Genomic DNA, 22,312 nt, shown 5'->3' on the forward strand with positions numbered 1-22,312 from the left:
ATTTTACACACAAAGAAAGAAAGGTCTGGAAAGAGATTGAGTGACCAGCCCTGAGCCAAGTCATGGTCTCACAGCAGAGCCCTCCACTCCTATATGCTGTTATAATTGTTTTAGAATGGCATTTAAAAAATGTTCCTTCTCCTTGCCCTTCTACATGCTTTCATGACCATCCCATCCCACCACCAGCAAAAAATGTAGGTGCAGTGCATCAGTGTCACTCAGAGTATTTGAAGATAAAATGTATTTCACTGTTAGAAGAAAAGGGTAGTCAGAAGCTTTGTTCTTTACCTTGCCAGTCCTTTAAAAATACCTTTTCTGCTAGAAAGTTTAAGCCCTAAAAGCAGGCTAAAGTTAGGGGTTTTAGGCACTGTTTTTAACTGAGAGAAAAGGAGTCACAGATCACTGTATATTTTGATAAAATCTATTTCTGCTATTATTGTTACAGTTTCCTTAGTTGAACTGTCTTTTGGAAAATATTGATGGTTTTACCTTTGTTGGTACTTGGGCAATGTACCAGATTATTTCTAGCACAAAAGAGATAATGTCTGAGTTTTGTTTCATGTGGCAAAAAATAACAGCCATTAAGCATCCTGCCAGTTCCTCCTAAAATACTTGAACCCAGCTAAAAGAGACCGAAGACGTTGAGTCCATAGAAATTTCTACCTGCTTTTATCTCTTTTTCTCACTAGTTAAGAGATTTCTCAGTTAATCTCTTTTGCTTGATCGCCTCTTTCAGCTATCCCATGTTTCCCCAAAAAATAGTATTAAATTTAGAATGTTGGAGCTGATGAGGACTTCAGATGCCATCATTTTATACATAAGGAAACGTGGGCCCAAATGGAGAAGCAGCAGCCTTCCATCTGGCATTGTCTTTCAGTCTGATCTTCGAGAAACAGTTTAAGCATAAGCAGGAGGAAAGCAATTTCTCAGTCGTTGTCATGAGGATGCCATTATATTCTTACTGATATTTACATTTTACAGAATGTCTTCTTTAATGTTACCATATATTATGGGCATTTATTGAAAATAATTGTGTAGATTCCAGACCTCTTCTGCCTAGTCAGATCATCTATATAAATGTTTCACCAATCTCTTGAACTCCGAGTCCTCTGGAGGAATCCTGAGTGATGGCAGTGCAAAAAGCAGATTTGCTTCCTATTTCCTGTAATGGTGGATGAGATTATTTGGATAAATCCTCCTGATGAAAAAAACTGAAAAGTGCCGCAGAAAATATGTTTTTAAAGTGACCTTGAAAGCACTGAATAGCTGAAAAGGTATCAGGGGCCAGGCACGGTGGCTCACAACTGTAATCCTAGCACTCTGGGACGCCGAGGCGGGCGGATCACTTGAGGTCAGGAGTTCGAAGCTAGCCTGACCAACATGGTAAAACCCTGTCTCTACTCGAAATACAAAAAAAAAAAAAAAATTAGCCAGGTGTGATGGCAGGCACCTGTAATCCCAGCTACTTGGGAGGCTGAGGCAGGAGAATTGCTTGAGCCCAAGAAGTGGAAATTGCAGTGAGCCGTGATCTCGCCGCTGTACTCTAGCCTGGGTGACAGAGCGAGACTCCGTCTCCAGGAAATAAAAAAAGGTATTGGGGAGCTCAGTGACCAGTTTTTTTTGTTTTGTTTTGTTTTGTTTTTGAGACGGAGTCTCGCCCTGTCGCCCAGGCTGCAGTGCAATGGCGCGATCTCAGGTCACTGCAACCTCCACCTCCTGGGTTCAAACAATTCTCCTGCCTCAGCCTCCTGAGTAGCTGGGATTACAGGCACCTGCCATCATGTATTTTTAGTAGAGACAGGGTTTCACCATGTTGGCCAGGCTGGTCTTGAACTCCTGACCTCGTGATCCACCCGCTTTGGCCTCCCAAAGTGCTGGGATTACAGGTGTGAGCCACCGCCCCAGGCCTCAGTGACCAATTTTTATATGAAAGCCCTTAATAAGTATGATAAGTGGAATATCAGAGTTACCAAATGGCCCATTTTGCAAACAGGGCATTTGTCATTACTGAACGCTTCTGTGCCAGAGAACCAAGGTTAAGATCTAAGGCCAGTACAAGTTGGGGAATCTGTTAGAAGACCCTTCTCATTGTTAGGAGTGCAAGAGGCAGTCCCCCCAGGCTAAAAGGAAACAGATAAGCATACCCTTATTTCCCTTCAACACTGGAGGACTATAGAGAAAGCTGCCTTGTCACTGAGCAAAGCAAAAGATGAGGAAATTGGGAACAAACTTCCCCTGAAAAAATTGCGGCCACCAGTCCACCTTGAATGGATTTGCACCCCGGTACACATAGCCTGGGGCAGCCAGGGGAGCTGAAGCCATGTGCTTGATTTGAAGTTTCTCCTTTCTTTACTAATAGTTTCAGATGTATGGTATAAACAAAAAGAAAGTCTCTGAAGGCAAACACTTTTATCCTAACCCCCACTAACTTCATCCTATGCACCCGACATAAACTTTTTCCAGGGCAGTAGCCAGCAAGTCAAAATTATCAGGCACACAAGGAAACAAGTAAGACCCAACAGAAATGACAGATAGTAGAAACAAACCCAAACCTACTGCATATATTGGAATTAAGAGACAAAGATTTTAAAAATAAGCTTACCAGGTTGGTTTGTTTGTTTTTGAGACAAGGTATTGTGCTGTCGCCCAGGCTGGAGTGCAATGGCATGATCACGGCTCACTGCAGCCTCGACCTCCTGGATCCAAGCAATCCACCCACCTCAGCCTTCCCAGTAGCTGGGACAACAGGTGTGCACCACCACACCCAGCTAATTTTTTTCTTTTTCTTTTTCTTTTTTTTTTTTTTTTGTAGAGATGAGGTCTCACTATGTTGTCCAGGCTGATCTCCAACTCCTAGACTCAAGTGATCCTTCCACCTTAGCCTCCTAAAGTGCTGGGATTACAAGCGTGAGCTACCGCGCCTAGCCCAGGTTTTTAAAAATCAATAATAAGCTTGTAAAATATCTTCAGAGAGCAGAAAAAAAAATGTTAATGACATAGCAGATTTTAAAAAGAACCAGAGGAACATCCAGGGGGAAACATGCAGTAACAAAATTAAAATCTCAGTGGTCACACCTATTAGAATGGCTAAAATTTTTTTGAAGTTTCATCAGTGGGTAAATAGATCAATAAATTGTGATATATCCATACAATGGAATGCCACTCAGCAATAAAAAGGATCAAACTATTGATATATGCAGCAATATGGATGAAACACAAGATCGTTATGCTGAGTGAAAGAAGCCGGGCAAAAAAGAGAACACGCTATATGATTCCATTTACATAAACTTCTGGAAAATACAAACTTATCTATAATGACAGTTGCCTAGGGATGGGGGTGGAGGGAGGGAGAAATTACAGAGGGGCATGAGGAAATTCTGGAGGTAATGAATATGTTTTTCTTTTTTTGGAGACGGAGTCTCGCCCTGTCGCCCAGGCTGGAGTGCAGTGGCGCAATCTCAGCTAACTGCAACCTCCGCCTCCCCGGTTCAAGTGATCCTCCTGCCTCAACCTCCCGAGTAGCTGGGATTACAGGTGCCTGCCACCACGCCTGGCAAATATTTTGTGTTTTTAGTAGAGACAGGGTTTCACCAGGTTGGCCAGGCTGGTCTCGAGCTCCTGACCTCAAGTGATCTGCCCACCTTGGCCTCCCAAAGTGCTAGGATTACAGGTGTGAGCCACCGTGCCCAGCCATTTTTATTTATTTATTTTTTTTATTCTTCTAAAGTCAAGGTCTCTCTCTGTCTCCCAGCCTGGAGTGTCATGGTGCAATCTTGGCTCCTTGCAGCCTGGAACTCCTGGATTCAAGCAATCCCCCTAGCTCAGCCTCCCAAGTAGCTGGGATTACAGGCGCCCGCCACCACGCCCAACTAATTTTTAAATTTTCGAAAGAGGTGAGACCTCACTATGTTGGCCAGGCTGGTCTCGAACTCCTGACCTCAGGTGATCCACCCGCCTCAACCTCCTAAAGTGTTGGGATTACCGGTGTGAGCCACCGCACCTGGCTATGAATATGTTTTTCTTGATTGTAGTGATAGTTTCATGGAGTGTTTACAGATATCAAAACTGATAAATTTGTATACTTTAAATATGTTCAATATATTGCCAAAAAACTGAACTGTTAAAGTTGCAAAATATATAGAGGGAGAAAAGGATTCTAACTGGGATGATAAGAAAGAGGCCCACTGGGCAGTGTGTACCCCAAGACCTGAATAGGACTTTGGGGGTATAGGAAGCTATTCCTGGCAGAAGAGAAAAATCAGTTTTCCTTTGCTTGGAAACTGAATTGGCCTCTGGGATGTCAGTGGGCATGCAATACTAACAAGAAAGATTTGAAACAATTGTATCAGCCAGACCCCCAAAACTTTGATCAAAGGTATTGTTACCAAGGCACATTCTTCACATTTTCTAGATGAGAAATCAGTTTTTTTGGACCCAAATGCCTTACTCTAGGCACGTCAATCTAGTCCTTCAATATATTTTAGCTCCCGGACTCTGTCATCCCTCCCCTTGTCTTGCCTACAAGATCCTGATCTAAGCCATCAATAAATTGTTAAGCATGTGTTTGAAATTTCCTTCCAGGTTGCCCTTAACCCTAACACGGTTTCTGTGCACTTACTGAGCTAAAAGAGCTAATGTTTATTTCTGGAGTGTCTGGTAAAAATCAATTTCATTCCTCTGTCATCACACCACATGAGACTATGCCATAATTTTTTCCTGGGAACGTGTATTTTTGTTTTAAGCTTAAGAACATTTATTATAAGATACTCTCTACATTGTAACATAAGCTTCACAAGGTCACGATTTTGTCTCTTAACCTGTCAAAAAATTCCTCAATTCTGTTTGTTTCCAAAGACTCTATGCCTTTTAGTTCTAATAGCACATATTGACTTGCACCAAAAGAATCCCCAAAGCAAGCCTTTATCAGCCTCCTCTGTATGCCACGTAGGTAATATATGGAGATGGACTTTGATACTATTACTGAGAGTTCGCATTATTTTCCAATAAATGTCTTTCCCCCAACCAAAAATAAATACATAAGAACTTCAGTGAACAAGAGCAAGTAAGAGATATGGAAGACAGGCTCTTTAAGAAAATAGAAAATAACACTTCCCAAATCATTTTATGATGTCAACGTTACCCTGATACCAAAATTCAGTAAAGGCAGTTCAAGAAAAGAAAACTACATACCAGTATCTGTCATGAACACAGAAGTAAAAATCCTCAGCAAAATATTAGCAAATTGAATCCAGTAATATATTAAAAAGATAATATATTATGAGCCAGTGGAGTTTGTACTGGGAATGCATAGCTGGTTCAACATTTGAAAACCAATCAGCCAATCCACTAGATTAACAGACTAAAGAAGAAAATCCACATAGTCATATCAATAGATGCAGAAAAAGCATTTGGTAAAATTCAAAACCCAATCAGATTAAAAGTCTCATAAACTATGAATTGAGGGGAACTTAACCTGATAAAGGACATGTATAGTAAACCTACAACTAACATTACTAGAAAGAGAAAAAATTTGCAGATGATATGATTCTGTGTGTAGAATTCAAAGGAATCTGTAGACAATTAGAATTAGTAGCAAGGTTTAGAAAGGTTGCTGATATAAAATCAATATACGAGGGGCCGGGCGTGGTGGCTCACACCTGTAATCCCAACACTTTGGGAGGCCGAGGCAGGCGGATCATGAGGTCAGGAGATCAAGACCATCCTGACTAACACGGTGAAACCCCGTCTCTACTAAAAATACAAAAAATTAGCCGGGCGTGGTGGCGGGCGCCTGTAGTCCCAGCTACTCAGGAGGCTGAGGCAGGAGAATAGCATGGACCCGGAAGGTGGAGCTTGCAGTGAGCCGAGATCACGCCATTGCCCTCCAGCCTGGGCGACAGAGCAATGCTCCGTCTCAAAAAAAAAAAAAAAAAAAAAAAAATCAATATACGAAAATCAATTCTATTTACAAGCCACAAACAGAAAATAAAACTTTTAAAGAGTACCATACATAACACCACTTGCAACACCATAATATTATAAAGTGTTCTTGCACACACACAAAACAAAACTGGATCTGATTAGGCCTCTAGGTTTTATTACCTATTTGCAGGAAATACAAAGGACAGAGAGACATACTAAAGATACCACAGGGACACAGTCAGAAAAATCCAGACTCTACAGAAACTAAAGGACAAACTAGTTTCTACAACAAACAAATTGTAAGAAAAGAAAGAGGAGGGAGAGGGAACCTATAGATTTTAAAGGGATTTCAGAAGAAAACTGTACTCTTGGATTTGTTCCAAAATAATCTAGGATAAGGTGGTATAAATAAAATAAGGCCAGGTGCGGTGGCTCACACTTGTAATCCCAGCACTTTGGGAGGACGAGACGGGCGGATCACCTGAGGTCAGGAGTTCGAGACCAGCCTGGCCAACGTGGCAAAACCCCGTCTCTACTAAAAATACAAAAAAATTAGCTGGGCGTGGTGGCGGGTGCCTGTAATCGCAGCTACTTGGAAGGCCAAGACAGGAGAATCGCTGGAACCCGGGAGGTGGAGGTTGCAGTGAGCCAAGATCGTGCCACTGCAATCCAGCCTGGGCAATGGAGTGAGACTCTGTCTCAAAAATAAATAAATAAATAATAAAAAAATAAAATAAGCTATGACTAATAATTGTCAAAGCTGGGTTGTAGATAGCTGGGTTTCATTACACTATATCCTTGTATGTTTTTGAGATTTTTAGTGTTACAAAGTGTTTCTTAAAATACCATTTACAAAGCCTTTATTAAAAAATGGCCAGGCGTGGTGACTCATGCCTGTAATCCCTGCACTTTGGGAGGCCGAGGTGGGAGGATCACTTGAGGCCAGGAGTTCAAGACCAGCCTGGCCAACATGGCGAAACCCCGTCTCTACTAAAGGGAAAAAAAAAAATACGAAAATTAGCTGGGTGTAGTGGCGCACACCTGTAGTCCCAGCTACTCAAGAGGCTGAGGCATAAGAATATGTCAAGTCTGAAAGGTGGAGGTTGCAGTGAGCCGAGATTGCACCACTGCACTACAGCCTGGGCGACAGAGACTCTGTCTTAAAAAATAAAATAAAATAAAATAACCTAGGAATAAACCTAACAAAGATGTCAAGACATTTACAGAACAAATTATAAAATTTATTGAGACCGGGTACAGTGGCTCATGCCTGTAATCCCAGCACTTTTGGAGGCCAAGGCAGGCGGATCACTTGAGCCCAGAAGTTTGAGACTGTCCTGGGTAACATAGCAAGATCCAGTCTCTACAAAAATACAAAAATTAGGCCAGGCTCGGTGGCTCACACCTGTAATCTCAGCACTTTGGGAGGCTGAGGCAGGCGGATCACCTGAGGTCAGGAGTTTGAGGCCAGCCTGGCCAACATGGCAAATCCCCATCTCTACTAAAAATACAAAAATTAGCTGGGCGTGGTGGCAGGCACCTGTAATCTCAGCTACTTGGGACGCTGAGGCAGGGAGAATCACTTGAACCTGGGAGGACGGAGGTTGCAGTGAGCTGACATCACACCATTACACTCCAGCCTGAGCAACAGAGCGACACTCTGTCTCAAGAAAAAAAAAAAAAAAACGGTGGCATGCACCTGTAGTCCGCTACTTAGGAAGCTGAGGCGGAAGGATCACTTGCACCCAGGAGGTCAAGGTGACAGTGAGCCAAGATTGCACCACCGCATTCCAGCCTGGGTGACAGCAAGACTCCGTCTCGGGGAGGGGGAGAAATTATATCTCGAGACATTTAAAAAGATATAAGTAAATGGAGAGACATACTGTGTTTAAGGACTGGAAGACTCATTATTGTAGGGATGTCTATTCCTCCTAGATAGGTTTCATAGATAAGATGCAATCCCAACAGTTTTGAAATTGACAAGCTAAGTTTAAAGTCTACATGGAAATGCACAAGGTCGGGAATAGCCAACATGCTCTTGAAGAACAAGGAAGGAGGTCTCGCTCTACCAGATACCAAGACTTATTATAAAGCTATAGTAAACAAGATAATAAGGTATGGGTTTAGAGATGCTCAAATAGACCAGAAAGGAATAGAGAACCTGAAAACACTCATACGTAAATGGACACTTGATGTGTGACAGAAATAGCACTGCACAGCAATGAGGAATGGACAGGCTGTTCAATAATGTAGGACAATTGGGTATCCATTAGGAAGAAAAAAGGAATTGGACCCCTCCTTTACATCATAAGCAAAAATCAGTTCCAGGCCGGGCGCAATGGCTCACGCCTGTAATCCCAGCATTTTGGGAGACCGAGGCAGGTGGATCACACGAAGCAGGACCAGCCTGGCCGACATGGTGAAACCCCATCTCTACTAAAAAAATACAAAAATTAGCCAGGCATGGTGGCACACACCTGTAATCCCAGCTACTCAGGAGGCTGAGGCATGAGAATCGCTTGAACCTGGGAAGCAGAGGTTACAGTGAGCCGAGATTGCACCACTGCACTCCAGCCTGGGCATCACAAGGAGAATCTGTCGCAAAAACAAATAAAAAAAAACAGCAGTACTAGTACATTAATACCCAAAATGTAAAAGACAAAACTATAAACTTTGAGAAGGTAATATTGGAGAATATCTTCTGGGACAAGGAAATATTTCTTTTTATTTCTATTTATTTTTTATTTTTCTAAAGTCAGGGTCTCTGTCTCCCAGGCTGGAGTGCAGTGGTGTAGTCTTGGCTCACTGCAGCCTGGAACTGCTGGACTCAAGTCATCCTCCTACTTCAGCCTCCCTAGTAGCTGGGACTACAGGCACGTATCATCACACCCAGCTAATTTTTTTTTTCTTTTTTTTGTAGAGATAGGGTCTTGCTATGTTGCTCAGGCTGGTCTCAAACTCCTGGCCTCAAGTGAGCCTCCCTCCTTGGCCTCCCAAAGTGTTGGGAAATCCCTGCTAAGGATTTCATTTTTGTTTTTGTTTTTGTTTTTTTTAGACAAGGTCTCGCTCGTTTGCCCAGGCTAGAGTGCACTGGCATAATCTCAAATCACTGCAACCTCCACCTCTCAGGCTCAAATAATTATCCTGTCTCAGCGTCCGGAGTAGCTGGGACTACAGGCACATGCCACCACACCCAGCTAATTTTTGTATTTTTAGTAGAGATGGGGTTTCACCATGTTGGTCAGGCTGGTCTCGAACTCCTGACCTCAGGTGATCTGCCCGCCTCGGCCTCCCAGAGTGCTGGGATTACAGGCGTGAGCCATCACACCTGGCTGAGGATTTCTTAAGATATCAAAAATACTTCCCATTAAAGAAAAGACTGATAAATTTGACTAAATTAAAACTAATGTTCATCAAATGATACCATAAAGAGAGCAAAAAGGCAAACCACAGGGTAGAAGAAGATATCTGCAACACATATATTAATAACTAACAAAAGCATAATATCGAGACTATATAAAGAATTGCTACAAATCTATGAGAAGAAGACAATTGAATAGAAGAACGGTCAAAAGACTTGAACAGACACGTAACGAAAGAGGAAATTTAGTAGCCATTAAACATATGAAAAAATGATCAATCTTACTAATGAGTGAAACATAAACTAAAATGTAAATTAAAAACACAGTGGTATTCCATTATTCATCCACCATGATGGCTAAAGTTAAAGACAGATAATACCAAGTGTTGCCAAGGAAGTGGAACAATAGGAATGTTCATACACTGCTGGTAGGAGTGTAAATCAGTACAATGTCATTGTAAAGTAACTTGCCATTTACAGTAGCACCATATGGCATTCCGATCGTGATTTTGGACTCTTATATGTGACTCACTTGGGGACCCTTGGTTGGCCCCCATGAGCAAAATCATTAAGAGAGCAAAGTCTTCTGTGGCAGTATTCTGAAAGGCAAGTATTTGCTTAGACTGAACCTAAAAGAGCAACTTTTTAATATCATCTTTGTTTATGTTACCAGTGCTGGATATTATAGATCAAAATTATAATTTCCTGATTGTGGTTATAACTGTGAATTTAATCAGAGCACACTTTTTATATCTTATATTAGAATCTCCATGTAGCAGTAGTGCCATTTATTAAGCATACACTGTGTGCCTGGCACTGTACTAGGGACATTGTTTACATTTTTTGTTCTAAACCTTTACAATAGCCATCCAAAAGGCTCCAAGAGTTTAAAGACACTGCGGATAGAATATTCTGGCTAAGATCATGAGCTCTGGTGCCAGACCTTCCCCACTCTTTCATTTATTAGCTGTGTGATTTGGGGCAAATTGCTTAACCTTTCATTCCTTCAATCCCCTCATCTGTAAAATGGTGATGCAATTCCCTGTGTTGTTAGAAAGATTAAAGGAGTTAATACATGTAAAGTTCCTAGAAAAGTGTCTAACATTAAGTGCTCAGTACCAGCTAACAAGTGACAAAGCCAGAATTCAAACCAGGCCTGTGTTGAAACATTCTACTGTATCTCATGGCCACATGTTTAGGCATCGAATCTGTGTTGTCAGTATATGTTCAAGGAATACCATGCCATTTTAATATAAGCCTATATTTTAAAAACATTTCTAGGAAATTGTCATGAAAACCAAAGAATAGCCTTTGTCCAAATTTTTTGAAAGATTAGGATGAGTATGGTTATGCTGTTTTATGTAAATTCTTCAAATGGATGACTCTTCTATTTTATCAACCAGAATTATAAATTCATTTTATTTTATTTTTATTTTTGTGTGTGCTAGGCGAGTAGCTTGCATTGCCATGGAGAAGACCAAACAGGAGCAGCAGGCCAGCTGTACTTGGTTTGGCAAGAAAAAGAAGCAGTACAAAGATAAATATTTGGCAAAGCACAATGCAGGTAGGGAAAAGCACAACTGTTACTGAGGCTGGGTTAAACATCTCCAAGACCTAAAAAGATGTAATATTTTAATTCAGTCTTCAGTGTTCTCTATCCAAAAAACTCTACCATATGAGATCTTCATCAACTTTGAAAACCTTTAAGAAACCCCTACCTCCAATTAATATATTGGTTATTTGCTAGATATTTTACAGAGCTATACTTTATAGGACAAAAATGTTATTTTGAAATAGTATCCTCTGGAATGAAAAGAATTCAACACGTTAAGTCCTCCCCTGAGAAATGAAAGCTTGAGAATTTGCTGAGTAGCCAGGATTCTTATCTCCTTGACTGAGATTGGTCTTGAACAGATCTCCTCCCGCCTGGCTCCTGCCTGGCCCTTGGGCGTGGCCCTGTGATAAACATCTAAGGGTAGAGGTGTGCTCTTATCAGGGAACTGTGCCACAAATGGTTCTGTGGTTGGTTTGAAAGAGTACAAATGACATGGACACTAACTTGGTTTTGTCCATTTCTGTGAGTAGTCTTCCTCCCTCATGGTATTTCCAAGCTACCACAAGAGCAAGAATCTTATCTTAGCCTTCCCTTTATAGTATGTATGTTTGCCCATATGGAAGTTTGTATTCAACTTAAGTCAAAATGTTCACTTGTCTTGTTGAAAACTGAAATTAATACCAAAAAGGCATGATCTGTTGTTGCAATAGAATCCCCAGAAGATTCACAGGGTGCAACTTAAGCTAAAGAAAATGCATGGTGATATACAGGAGTGCTAATATAAGAATTTATTTTCAATAACTTCTTAATACAACTCCTTTTATAAGGAACTTTTTCTGAGGAATTGAAAGTCCTGACTGGCATTAGGTTAGTTCCCAAGGTTTCAGAAATAACTCCAAAAATTAGAAATGTGGCCAAAAATATCAAGTGAATCCAGTCATGCATACCCAGATTGATGGCGTAATGTTTCTGACAAGTATGAAATGCGTTTTTCTCTGTAAATGTTATAACGTACTCTGAATTGTTCATTTCTCAATCAGAGATTAAAAGTAAACATTTCAAACTGCTGTATAATGTGGAATGAATGTGAGTGGCCACATGGGTTAAGTTTAAATGGCTCAGTTAAATAAGGAATCATTCCCTTCGCATTGGTTACATTGTACCACATTTTTATTTCCAAAAACAGTATAATTTCTGATTATGTACTACTACAGAGCAGTAGTTTCATAATGGCTTTTTTGGTTTTATAAAGGGAAGAAATAGTTAAAGCAGACTAGTTGCACAAAATGTAGCAACTATTAAGTAAATGCTCAAGTATACTATTTGAAGAAATGCACTGCAGAGCCAGGCACGGTGGTGGTGCCAGTAATCTCAGCTACTTAGGAGGCTGAGGCAGGAAGATTGCTTGAGCCCAGGAGTTCGAGGCCAGCCTGGGCAACAGCAATACCCTGTCTATACAAAATAAAAATAAAATAAATAGAAATGCACAGCAGTATCAGCAGAATGTTGCTTCACACAAAACGTCAGTGGTTATTACCAAGTCTCCTTAGTTGCCCTTACTTCTGTCAGCTTCTAACAGTCTAACACAATCTAATAGGCTCACAAGGAGATGTGTTGACATATAAATTGAGAAATGTGTGCATCTCACCTTGTAATTTTTACAGCAGTGTTAAATGATACATAGATATAGATGGCATTGAAATTAACTTACACCTAGAAAAGCAAAGAAATGGCTGGTTCAGGCTGTCAGTTCGTCATTAGATTTATGCTGTACTAATAGACGGCATGTAAACATGAGTATTCAGTTTGCCAATATTCTTTAATTCAGCTCTGAGGAAAGTAAGAAATTCATTGAAAAACTAGAATTCTCTAAATGTTGTCAAAGAGTCAATTTAATCATTAATTTAAGAATTTTGCCAGAGAATCAGCATCCAATCTGGCAGCCAGTGTTTTCACTTTTTCCACTCTTTCACCACCAGGATATCACTGATCTTCTTCCATTGCTCCCATTCTCTGATTCCCGTTAGGTGGTGCACAGTGGTCCTGCAAACACACCTGTAAGCTTAATAGGCAGCTGGAGATAGGACCAGGAATTAGCACACCTGAGTAACTGCAATTTGGGCAAATCACTTCGCTCCTATGGGCCTTGAAATGAGGGAATTAGGTTAGTCAATCAAGGAGATCTTTTCTAATTCTAAAGCTCAGTGGGTCTCAGGTTCTTTCATCACTGGGCCTGACAAATGGCGATCATTCAATGAAACCAAGTATTCTTGTACTGTCTTGCTCTCTGGTAGACATTGCCTATCCAGGTTGAAAGCCATCAACCCTTGACATAGAAGGCAGGAGCCTAATAGGGGTAGAATAGAATTGCTTTTTCCTCTGTCTTTTGACATTTACCTCCTATCCCAAACCATTGACCTCTCTAAGTTCTTGTCAACTTAGAATGAAGAAAGGAGGGGTTGAGAGGACAGGGGAGCCTACTGCCACCACCTGTTTGGTGTCATCAGTATTTTCCCAAGCAGCGGTCTTCTGGGCATCAGAACCTTCCTTGCCATGCTTAAGGGGTTGTTCTACATGTCAGTGTGTGTCACTGTGTATAAGGCCCTCCTTTGAAAGAAAATCTGAGCTTCTTAGATGGTCCTTGCAGAGCCCCTTAAGTGTCTTTGTAGAACTTTGTGTTTAGGCCTATTTGTGATTCTCTAGTCAGGATGTCATTGTTAGGCTTCCCTTGCCTGCAAAATCACTGTGAGCTCTCTTTTTAGTTTCTCTTTTTGGGAGAAGATTCCCAGCTTTTTTCCTGGACTTTCTGAAATGCACTGCCTGCAAAGCCTAGCATTCCTTTCTGTCACCATCTCTTCAGGTTTCTTCTGTGTCATCAACCAACTCTTCCATTTTGTTCATTAGAGAGTCCAGAAGAACCATTTGCTTAGTATTACCTTTGCTTTACAAGAGATCAGTGTCAAGTATTTAATCAGCTGTTCTGCTTTTAGCTATGATGAAAGGTCATCCCAATATACAGAAGTGTCCTTATAAAGAATTGCTCTAAGATGTGAGGGCGATCTGGCTGCGACATCTGTCACCCCATTGATCGCCAGGGTTGATTCGGCTGATCTGGCTGTCTAGGTGGGTGTCCCCTTCCTCCCTCACTGCTCCATGTGCGTCCCTCCCGAAGCTGCGCGCTCAGTCGAAGAGGATGACCATCCCTGATAGAGGAGGACCGGTCTTCGGTCAAGGGTATACAAGTAGCTGCGCTCCGCTGCTAGAACCTCCAAACAAGCTCTCAAGAATTGCTCTGAAAGAGTGAGAAACAAATACTCTTGACCTCCATTGGTGAGGCAGTTGCTTTGAGAACTTAGAAATATCATAGCCTTTCATACCAAACCAGATGGGCTCATGGGCACAGATCAAACAATATCTCAAAAGGATTTTTCTGGCTTTTTTAGAAGTTGATGGTAAAATACAGTACTCTGTTCTTCTGTTACTACTCAGTAAATTAAAATAAGGGCCGTATGTTTTGTTTCCTGCTTCAAATCTTTGAGAATTCATCATATACTGATGGCAAGATCCAAACCTTATCAAATTCTGACATTTGTATTTGTGGTACAAATGAAGGTTGGGAATTTTGTCATTATCTAGAACTGGTGGGAATGATAATACTAGAATTATTTCCATTTTTGTCATCAGGAAATTCTACATAGCTTGTTAAAGTGGAATTCTGTTCAAACTATGTTACCTACAACTCCCATCATAAAGTGACAGCCTATTTGCTGAATTTGACCCATAAGTAAATTTTGTCCCTCTAACTCCCACACACACAGTGTTTGAAATAAGTTTTAATAAGTCATCACGTGTGAAAGTCAGGATATTTAACATAAAAATTTGGGTTTCAGAGTTCCCTTAGAAGAACAAGGAATGCAGCAATACCAGGCCCACTTTCTCTCTTAGTAACTCTGGGTGGTTAATGTGGCCTTTGAATGGACGCTCATTCTCCAGCACACACTGTCCGCACCACTCCCTGTTTTTGCACCTGGCCCACTTCATTCAACCACATTAGCTACCTGACCCCTGCGGGCATTCAAGTATGTACTCCTTAACCCAATGCTACCAGGGTGCAATGCTCTTTTGAATTGGAGGTCTTTATAGTATTTGAAGATCTTGATAGTGTTTCCAGCTGAGACAAGGATTCAATGTTGATGGCTTTTTTATGGAAAAAATTCAACCTGGAAAATAGTTACATAAATACTTAAAAGAAGTGTCTGGAATGTTGAGTAGTTTAGCTGGAAATCAGGGTAATATGAGCAAACTATGCTAGACAGTATTTCGGAATCCTTGGGAATGGATTTGATTATGGTGTGTGTAGCTTTTACAGCAAATACATTTTCTGTAACACATAGAAGGTTTCTAGCCATGTATACTTGGTACAAAAAGCAATGTGGTGTGGCTGGAACAACTGAACTCTAGAGGCATTCAGATTCCTCAGCCCCCAGGACTTCCAAAAGTCATTTTAGATCAAGTTACTAATGTAAACTTTTTAAAAACTTAGGAAGTCTTCATTAATTTGTTTTCTTAAATGTTAGAGCCCCAAAATACTCTATTTACATACACATATTTGAACATAGGGGATTTCTACAGTACCATTTATAGGTGTGCTTAAATTATGCTTAATACCACAAATTAGTACTGTTGACTTTAAAAGCTATTCTTTCTTTTCTGGAATACAAGCAACTCTAAAGGAAACAAAAAGTAGCCCATAAACTCACTGCCCTGTTGGCATTAAAAATAATAATAAGCTGTGCGCAGCGGCTCATGCCTGTAATCCCAGCACCTTGGGAGGCCGAGATGGGCAGATCACTTGAGGCCAGGAGTTCGAGACCAGCCTGGCCAACATGGCAAAATCCCATCTCTACTAAAAATACAAAAATTAGCTGGGTGTGGTGGCGCACGCCTGTAATCCCAGCTACTTGGGAGGCTGAGGCAGGAGAATCACTTGAACCCGGGAGGTCCACAGAGGCTGCAGTGAGCCAAGATCCCGCCACTGCACTCCAGCCTAGGTGAAGGAGCGAGACCCTGTGTCAATAATAATAATAATAATAATAATAAAAGTAATAGGCACACATGGTTAGAAATTACACATGGTACAGGAAGGTACAAAGTGAAAAGCAAAAGGCTTCCACGTCTACAGTCTCTGAAGAGGTTTTCTTGTAACTATTCTCGATAAAATGTCTATGCATATGCTAGTATATAAAATCCACTGGCTTTTACATAAGGATATTGTCGAATTTCTATTAAAATGAGTTTGTTTCTTAATGTGATTTATTTGCCTTGTGTTTAGAATATTGCATGATAAAGTTTATTTTGTACATATTATACTTTTATTTTACTAATATATGAAAAGCCATATTTCAATGACCCCTGTACATTTTTCATGCTGTCTCACTCCCAATGGCCTCTGTGCATGTAAGTAACCTGTTGAATGACTATGCCTGTGTGTTTTTGATGGTTTTCTTTTATTAAGTCCTTTTTTTTATCAGCAAGCAACTTAAAACCTTTAAAAGTTCATTCTTTAAGTGCTTTCCTAATATTATTTGTATCTCTTATTTTAAAATACCCTTTTTTTATTGTTTCTCAACCCTATGATTGTGTGGCAATTTCATTTAGACCAGAGTAACCTCTTCATGCTGCTCGTTTATGGTTAAGATATTGATGTTTAACATATCTGTTTCATTTCATTTTCATAACATATCTGTTTGTGGTTTTGATTGTTGACATCTAACTCATTCTTATGTGTTTTTTAAAAAAATGACAAGTCTTAATTTGGTAGGATCAGAGTTAGGGCTCTATAGAGGGATAGGTGTGTGTATATACCATTCAGAAAGCTTGTGTCATCATCATCATCTTGCTCTTTCGTGAGATGCTTGCTTATTTTTATTAAAATATATTAAAACATATCTGCGTGTCAATGCAATTCTTCCATAAGCATACTTTTTCTTGATGGAAATATCGCTCAGAGGGCAATAGGTCTAAAAAATAATGTCATCAGCACTCCTGCTTTTATTTTTGCAACTCTCATCACTCCATTACTACTGCAGTATGACTAACTAGCCCTACCACAGAGAGCCTCATGTTCATTTTAATTTTGTGAGTCTGCCATTCTGAACACAGAAAACATTTCTTGGTTTTTAGCTATTGCTAGGGGATATGCTTTAAAGACTTTCAATCAACCTTTATAAATCAAGTTATCAAAAGAAAACAAATGTGCAAATACCCATTAATATACACTAACCTCTATTTTAATATATTATGTTTCTTTTTTTATATATTGTGATAATGGTGCTTTTTGTTGTTTGTTTCTGATCTATTCTATTCCTAAGTATCTTATTTTGCTTTTTAAGTGATTGGGCAAATCACTAATGTTAAGAACTAAGGTGATACTCACAGTCATTTGGCCATATTGTTTCTAGGAGTAGAAGGTTCTCTTAATAAATGATTGGCTAAAGTAGCGCAGATTTCGGCCGGGCGCGATGGCTCACACCTGTAATCCCAACCCTTCGGGAGGCCAAGGCCAGTGAATCACCTGAGGTCAGGAGTTCAAGACCAGCCTGGCCAACGTGGTGAAACCCCATCTCAACAAAAATACAAAATTGGCTGGGCGTAATGGCAGGTGCCTGTAACTCGGGAAGCTGAGGCAGGAGAATCGCTTGAACCTGGGAGGCAGAGGTTGCAGTGAGCCGAGATTGCGCCACTGCACTCCAGCCTGGGCGGCAGAGCGAGAGGCCATCTCAAAAATAAATAAGTAAATAAATAAATAAAAAATAAAGCAGCCCAGCTTCCTTTATTACATCATCAAATCAATTTTACTGAATTTATTTTAACCCCTCTAAAATCCAGGGTTTATTCAATATTCTTTTAAAAAAGAAATGTCGGTATGTAACTGACAGCATTTGGGTATGACCATACAAGAAATATTACAGGAAACACAGACATACAATTTTAGCCCTTTGTGAGAATTTCCAAATGTGTGTGAGAATTGGACCATGTTGAATTTCAACAGGAATGGGCATCTGCTCAGGAAAGTTTCATACATTGCTTGAAATTGCTTTTATCGTAGTGTTAAGAGGCAGGTTTCAGAAAAATATTTGTTAAAGTATTTCTCCTCAGTCTGTAGTGATTAGAGAACTCCACTTTTGCAAAGGTGTCTGAGCTCAGACTCTGCTTCATGATTCTTTCCATCCTGATCCACCACACGCAGGCTGCCCATGTAATGGGCGACAAGTTTTCAGGCCCAGGAAAGCATGTAACTCTCCTTACATATTCAAGACTTTCCATTGAATGGATATCTGGGTTACAGTAAAGCTTGTGAGATGCCCATTGATAAGCTTGTGCAATAGGTGCAGAACTTGCCTTAGAATCTAGCATGCCACCTTCATCAACTCTGTTGAAAGAAAGAACCATGAAGTTAAAGACCAGCTGTCCATGCATTTCTCATCCATCTCTAGAAATGATCTAGCTGGCCCCTCTCCTGGTTAACTTTAGTTGCATTCATGCTATATTCATGTTGGTCACTGTCTGTAGACTTTTTCTTTTTAGTATTACTGACTTCTTAGAATTGGAAAAATGGGAACAGCATGTGGTTTCAAATGAATTCATATGATTTGTTGGATACTACATGAAAAGATATGTAGTATCTTTCAGATTTGGACATTTTAATGCATGTGTTCAGCATCTTTGGATGCCCCTGGTTCTAAAGTGCATTTTCATGGGCTTAAAAATGAAAATTTCTCCCTAGATGCTATATGACTTAAATTACATGTAAGCCATATATCATAAGTTGGATTCATATTTTTAAGACATGGTTTTAATATAACTGTAGTTTTGCCAGTAAAATTATAATTTATCTACATGAAATAGTCATTCTACAAATTTACCTTTCTTCTAAATCTTTGCGTTTTAGTGTTTGATCAATTAGATCTTGTCACATATGAAGAAGTAGTAAAACTGCCAGCATTCAAAAGGAAAACACTAGTCTTATTAGGTAAGTTTGATTGTGTAAGTGGGTTCCTTATTCTCACTTTCAAAACATTTTGTGAACATTATTAAGAGTTGTCAGTTTTAACATTCTTTTTTTCTAAATGACATAGGTGCACATGGTGTTGGGAGAAGACACATAAAAAACACTCTCATCACAAAGCACCCAGACCGGTTTGCGTACCCTATTCCACGTAAGCAATGTCTCAATCTCTTTTCGTTATATTTTTCCTATCACTTTTTTAACTCTATAATTTATGTATTTTTTTCTGATTACATAAGGTATAACTGTTCATTGTAGGAAATTTGTAAAATCAAAAAAAGAACAAGGAGGAAAATGAGTTAACAATAATCCCAACCCCTCTTTCCCTATAAGTGCTGTAAATATTTTGTTGTATATACCCTTCTAGGCTTCTCTGTTGTATACCCTTCTAGGCTTGTCTTAGTACAGATATGTGTATAAAGTGTGTGTGTGTGTGTGTGTGTGTGTGTGTGTTTTAAATAAAATTAGGTTTATCCATTCTGTTTGTAACAATTTTTCTAACAATGTCATACACATTACCTAGATGAATTATTCTTAGCAAAATAAGTTTTCATAGTTGTACAGTTTCTGATATGACAGTTTTTTCCCTTAATATTTAAATTGTTGATTTCTTATCACTTTTTAAACCCAATCAATATGCTAACAGTTGTTTCTGTAAAGATTTTCAAATCTGTAAGATTTTTAATTCTCCTTATTTTCTGTATCTTATTCTTAACCTCTTGCCCTCTTCATTTTCTCAATTGTAAAATGAAGTAATTCTGGATTGCAGAGAGGATTTGAGATCATGTGTATGAAGCACTTAGCAGATGGTGGATAAGTAGAAGCTATCTACCACTATCATTTCATTATTATCATCATTATTCTAAAGTTTAAAATTTTAGGCCGGGCGCGGTGGCCCATGCCTGTAATCCCAGCACTTTGGGAGGCTGAGGTGAGCGAATCACCTGAGGTCAGGAGTTCGAGACCAGCCTGACCAACATGGAGAAACCCCGTCTCTACTAAAAATACAAAATTAGCTAGGCATAGTGGTGCATACCTGTAATCCCAGCTACTCAGGAGGCTGAGGCAGGATAATCACTTGAATCCGGAGGTGGAGGTTGTGGTGAGCCGAGATCGCACCATTGCACTCCAGCCTGGGCAACAAGAGTGAAACTCCGTCTCAAAAAAAAAAAATAAAATAAAATAAAATTTTAACCCCAGAAGCTTTCTAGCAGCTCAGGGTTGGAAGAGCTAAAGGAAAATTATTTTTTAAGAGCAACGGGAGAAAATGTGAAGATTGGCTCCATTCTATAGGGCCTTCACATGCCTTCCTGAAGCAATGTCAATACCACTTACAGTTATCTGTACACCCCAGAGAGCCAGGAGGCTTCATGAGACAACCTTCATCCCAAAACCCTGTCTGATTTACACAAGAAAAGAAATGTATCCAATAGTGTCTCATTTGGCACTACCGGGGTTTTCTAGTAAAACACTTTGAAGTGTTCTTTTAATTCTCCTTATGTCTAGATCATGAGTACAGCAAGCTTAGCTAACATTAGCTTCTTAACCACGTAACAACTGAACTTCCATGTTATTAAATGGCCAGTTAACTAGTTTGGTTTTAAAACTTAACTTTGATGATGTCAATCATGACTAGTCTTTGAAATATTTGACCCCATATGTGTATATAACATATATCCAACTACTGAGATGACTGAAGATAGTACAACATCAATATATTATGTCAGTTCTTGGCCAGGCGCGGTGGCTCATGCCTATAATCCCAGCACTTTGGGAGGCCGAGGTGAGTGGATCACATGAGACCAGGAGTTTGAGACCAGCCTGGCCAATGTGGTGAAACCCCGTGTCTACTAAAAATACAAAAGTTAGCCAGGCGTGGTGGCACGCACCTGTAGTCCCAGCTATGAGGGTGGCTGAGGCATGAGAATTGCTTGAACCCAGGAGGTGGAAGTTGCAGTGAGCTGAGATCTTGCTACTGCACTCCAGCCTGGGCAACAGAGCGAGACCCTGTCTCAATAAATAAATAAATAGTAACACCGGTTCTTCAGGTTTTGATGTGCCTAGAGAAAGGGCTTCTCTTAAAATGTCCACATTTTGATGACCATGAGCACTTGATGTTCTAACAGGCTAGCAGGAAAGGGGGAATTCCCCATTAGTTTAGGCTCATGTACACAGAAGAGAGTAGCATAAATTTGTTCTTTCTCAAAGAAAGAAGGAAGCGAAGAAATTGAGAGAGAGAGGGAAAAAAAGAGAAGGAAGGGAGAAAAGAAAGGGGGGTAGGGAGAGAGAGAGAGAGCATATTAAAACCAGTGTTCCTGGCTCATCTAGAAAAACATTTCCTAAAGTGTGTTTTGCAGGATACTGGTCCTATTAGTATCCACAGAACTAGAGCTTATTGGCACATACTTCAGTTACACTCACTTAGGTGAGGGGTGGGCAAACCTTTTCTGTAAAGGACCAGATAGTACACATTTGAGGCTTTAAGGCCATACAGTCTGTCACAAGCACTTAGCTCTGCTGTTGTCTCATGAAAACAACCAGAGGCAATATGTAAACAAAAGCACATGGCTGTGTTCCAATAAAACTTTGTTTACAAAAGCAGACAGTAGGTGGCCGGGTGCAGTGGCTCACACCTGTAATCCCAGCACTTTGGGAGACTGAGGCGGGCAGATCACCTGAGGTCAGGAGTTTGAGACCAGTCTGGCCAACATGGTGAAACCTCGTCTGTATTGAAAATACAAAAAATAGCTGGGCATGGTGGTACACGCCTATAATCCCAGCTACTCGGAAGGCTGAGGGCACAAGGATCTCTTGAACCCAGGAGGCGGAAGTTGCAGTGAGCTGAGATCGCACCACCACACTCCAGCCTGGGCTACAGAGTGGGACTCTGTCTCCAAAATAAAAATAAAAAATAAAAAAAGGCAGTAGACCATATTTGGCCCATAAGCCACTTTGTCACCTCCTGATTTAGGTCTTCCATAATAATTATGGGTATGTCTGGCCACAGTCACTGTGTTTTCAGTGTAACATGCCTTTTGCTGTATCCTAACATTCTCCTTTTGCAAGATGTTATAGACCATCACTTTTCAATAGAACTTTCTGTGACAATGACAGTATGATGTCTGTGCAGTCCAGTACAGTGGCCACTAACCATACGTGGTTATTGAACCCTTGAAATGCTGCTAGTGAGACTGAGAAACTAAAATTTGAATTTTATTTAATTTTGGCTTATTTAAATTTAACTATATGCAGTTTTCCATTTTTTTATTCTCCTTTTTTCCTTCTACACAAGACCCAACTGCATTAAGGCATACAGTGAGTTATATTAATCTTGGGTCATTTCATGTCTTCCTCCTGTGGTGGTTCATGAAGGGATAAAATACATCTCACCTGAACACTGAAAGAT

General features: G+C 40.2%; 1 protein-coding gene across 11 annotated transcripts in view; it reads left to right on the plus strand.

The window, feature by feature from the left end:
- Positions 1–22,312, plus strand: part of CASK (calcium/calmodulin dependent serine protein kinase) — a 429,188-nt gene that overhangs the window by 390,393 nt on the left and 16,483 nt on the right. For 7 of the 11 annotated variants that reach the window (XM_030806416.1, XM_030806420.1, XM_030806419.1 and 4 more), the window contains 3 exons: positions 10,732–10,847; positions 18,790–18,870; positions 18,977–19,057. In XM_030806416.1, the coding sequence (XP_030662276.1) occupies positions 10,732–10,847; positions 18,790–18,870; positions 18,977–19,057 (278 nt within the window). The remainder of the gene's footprint in view (positions 1–10,731; positions 10,848–18,789; positions 18,871–18,976; positions 19,058–22,312) is intronic. The other 4 variants (XM_030806425.1, XM_030806417.1, XM_004092436.3 and 1 more) reach the window with 1 other exon arrangement.

The sequence above is a fragment of the Nomascus leucogenys genome, chromosome X (assembly GCF_006542625.1).
Source record: "Nomascus leucogenys isolate Asia chromosome X, Asia_NLE_v1, whole genome shotgun sequence".
Lineage (NCBI taxonomy): Eukaryota > Metazoa > Chordata > Mammalia > Primates > Hylobatidae > Nomascus > Nomascus leucogenys.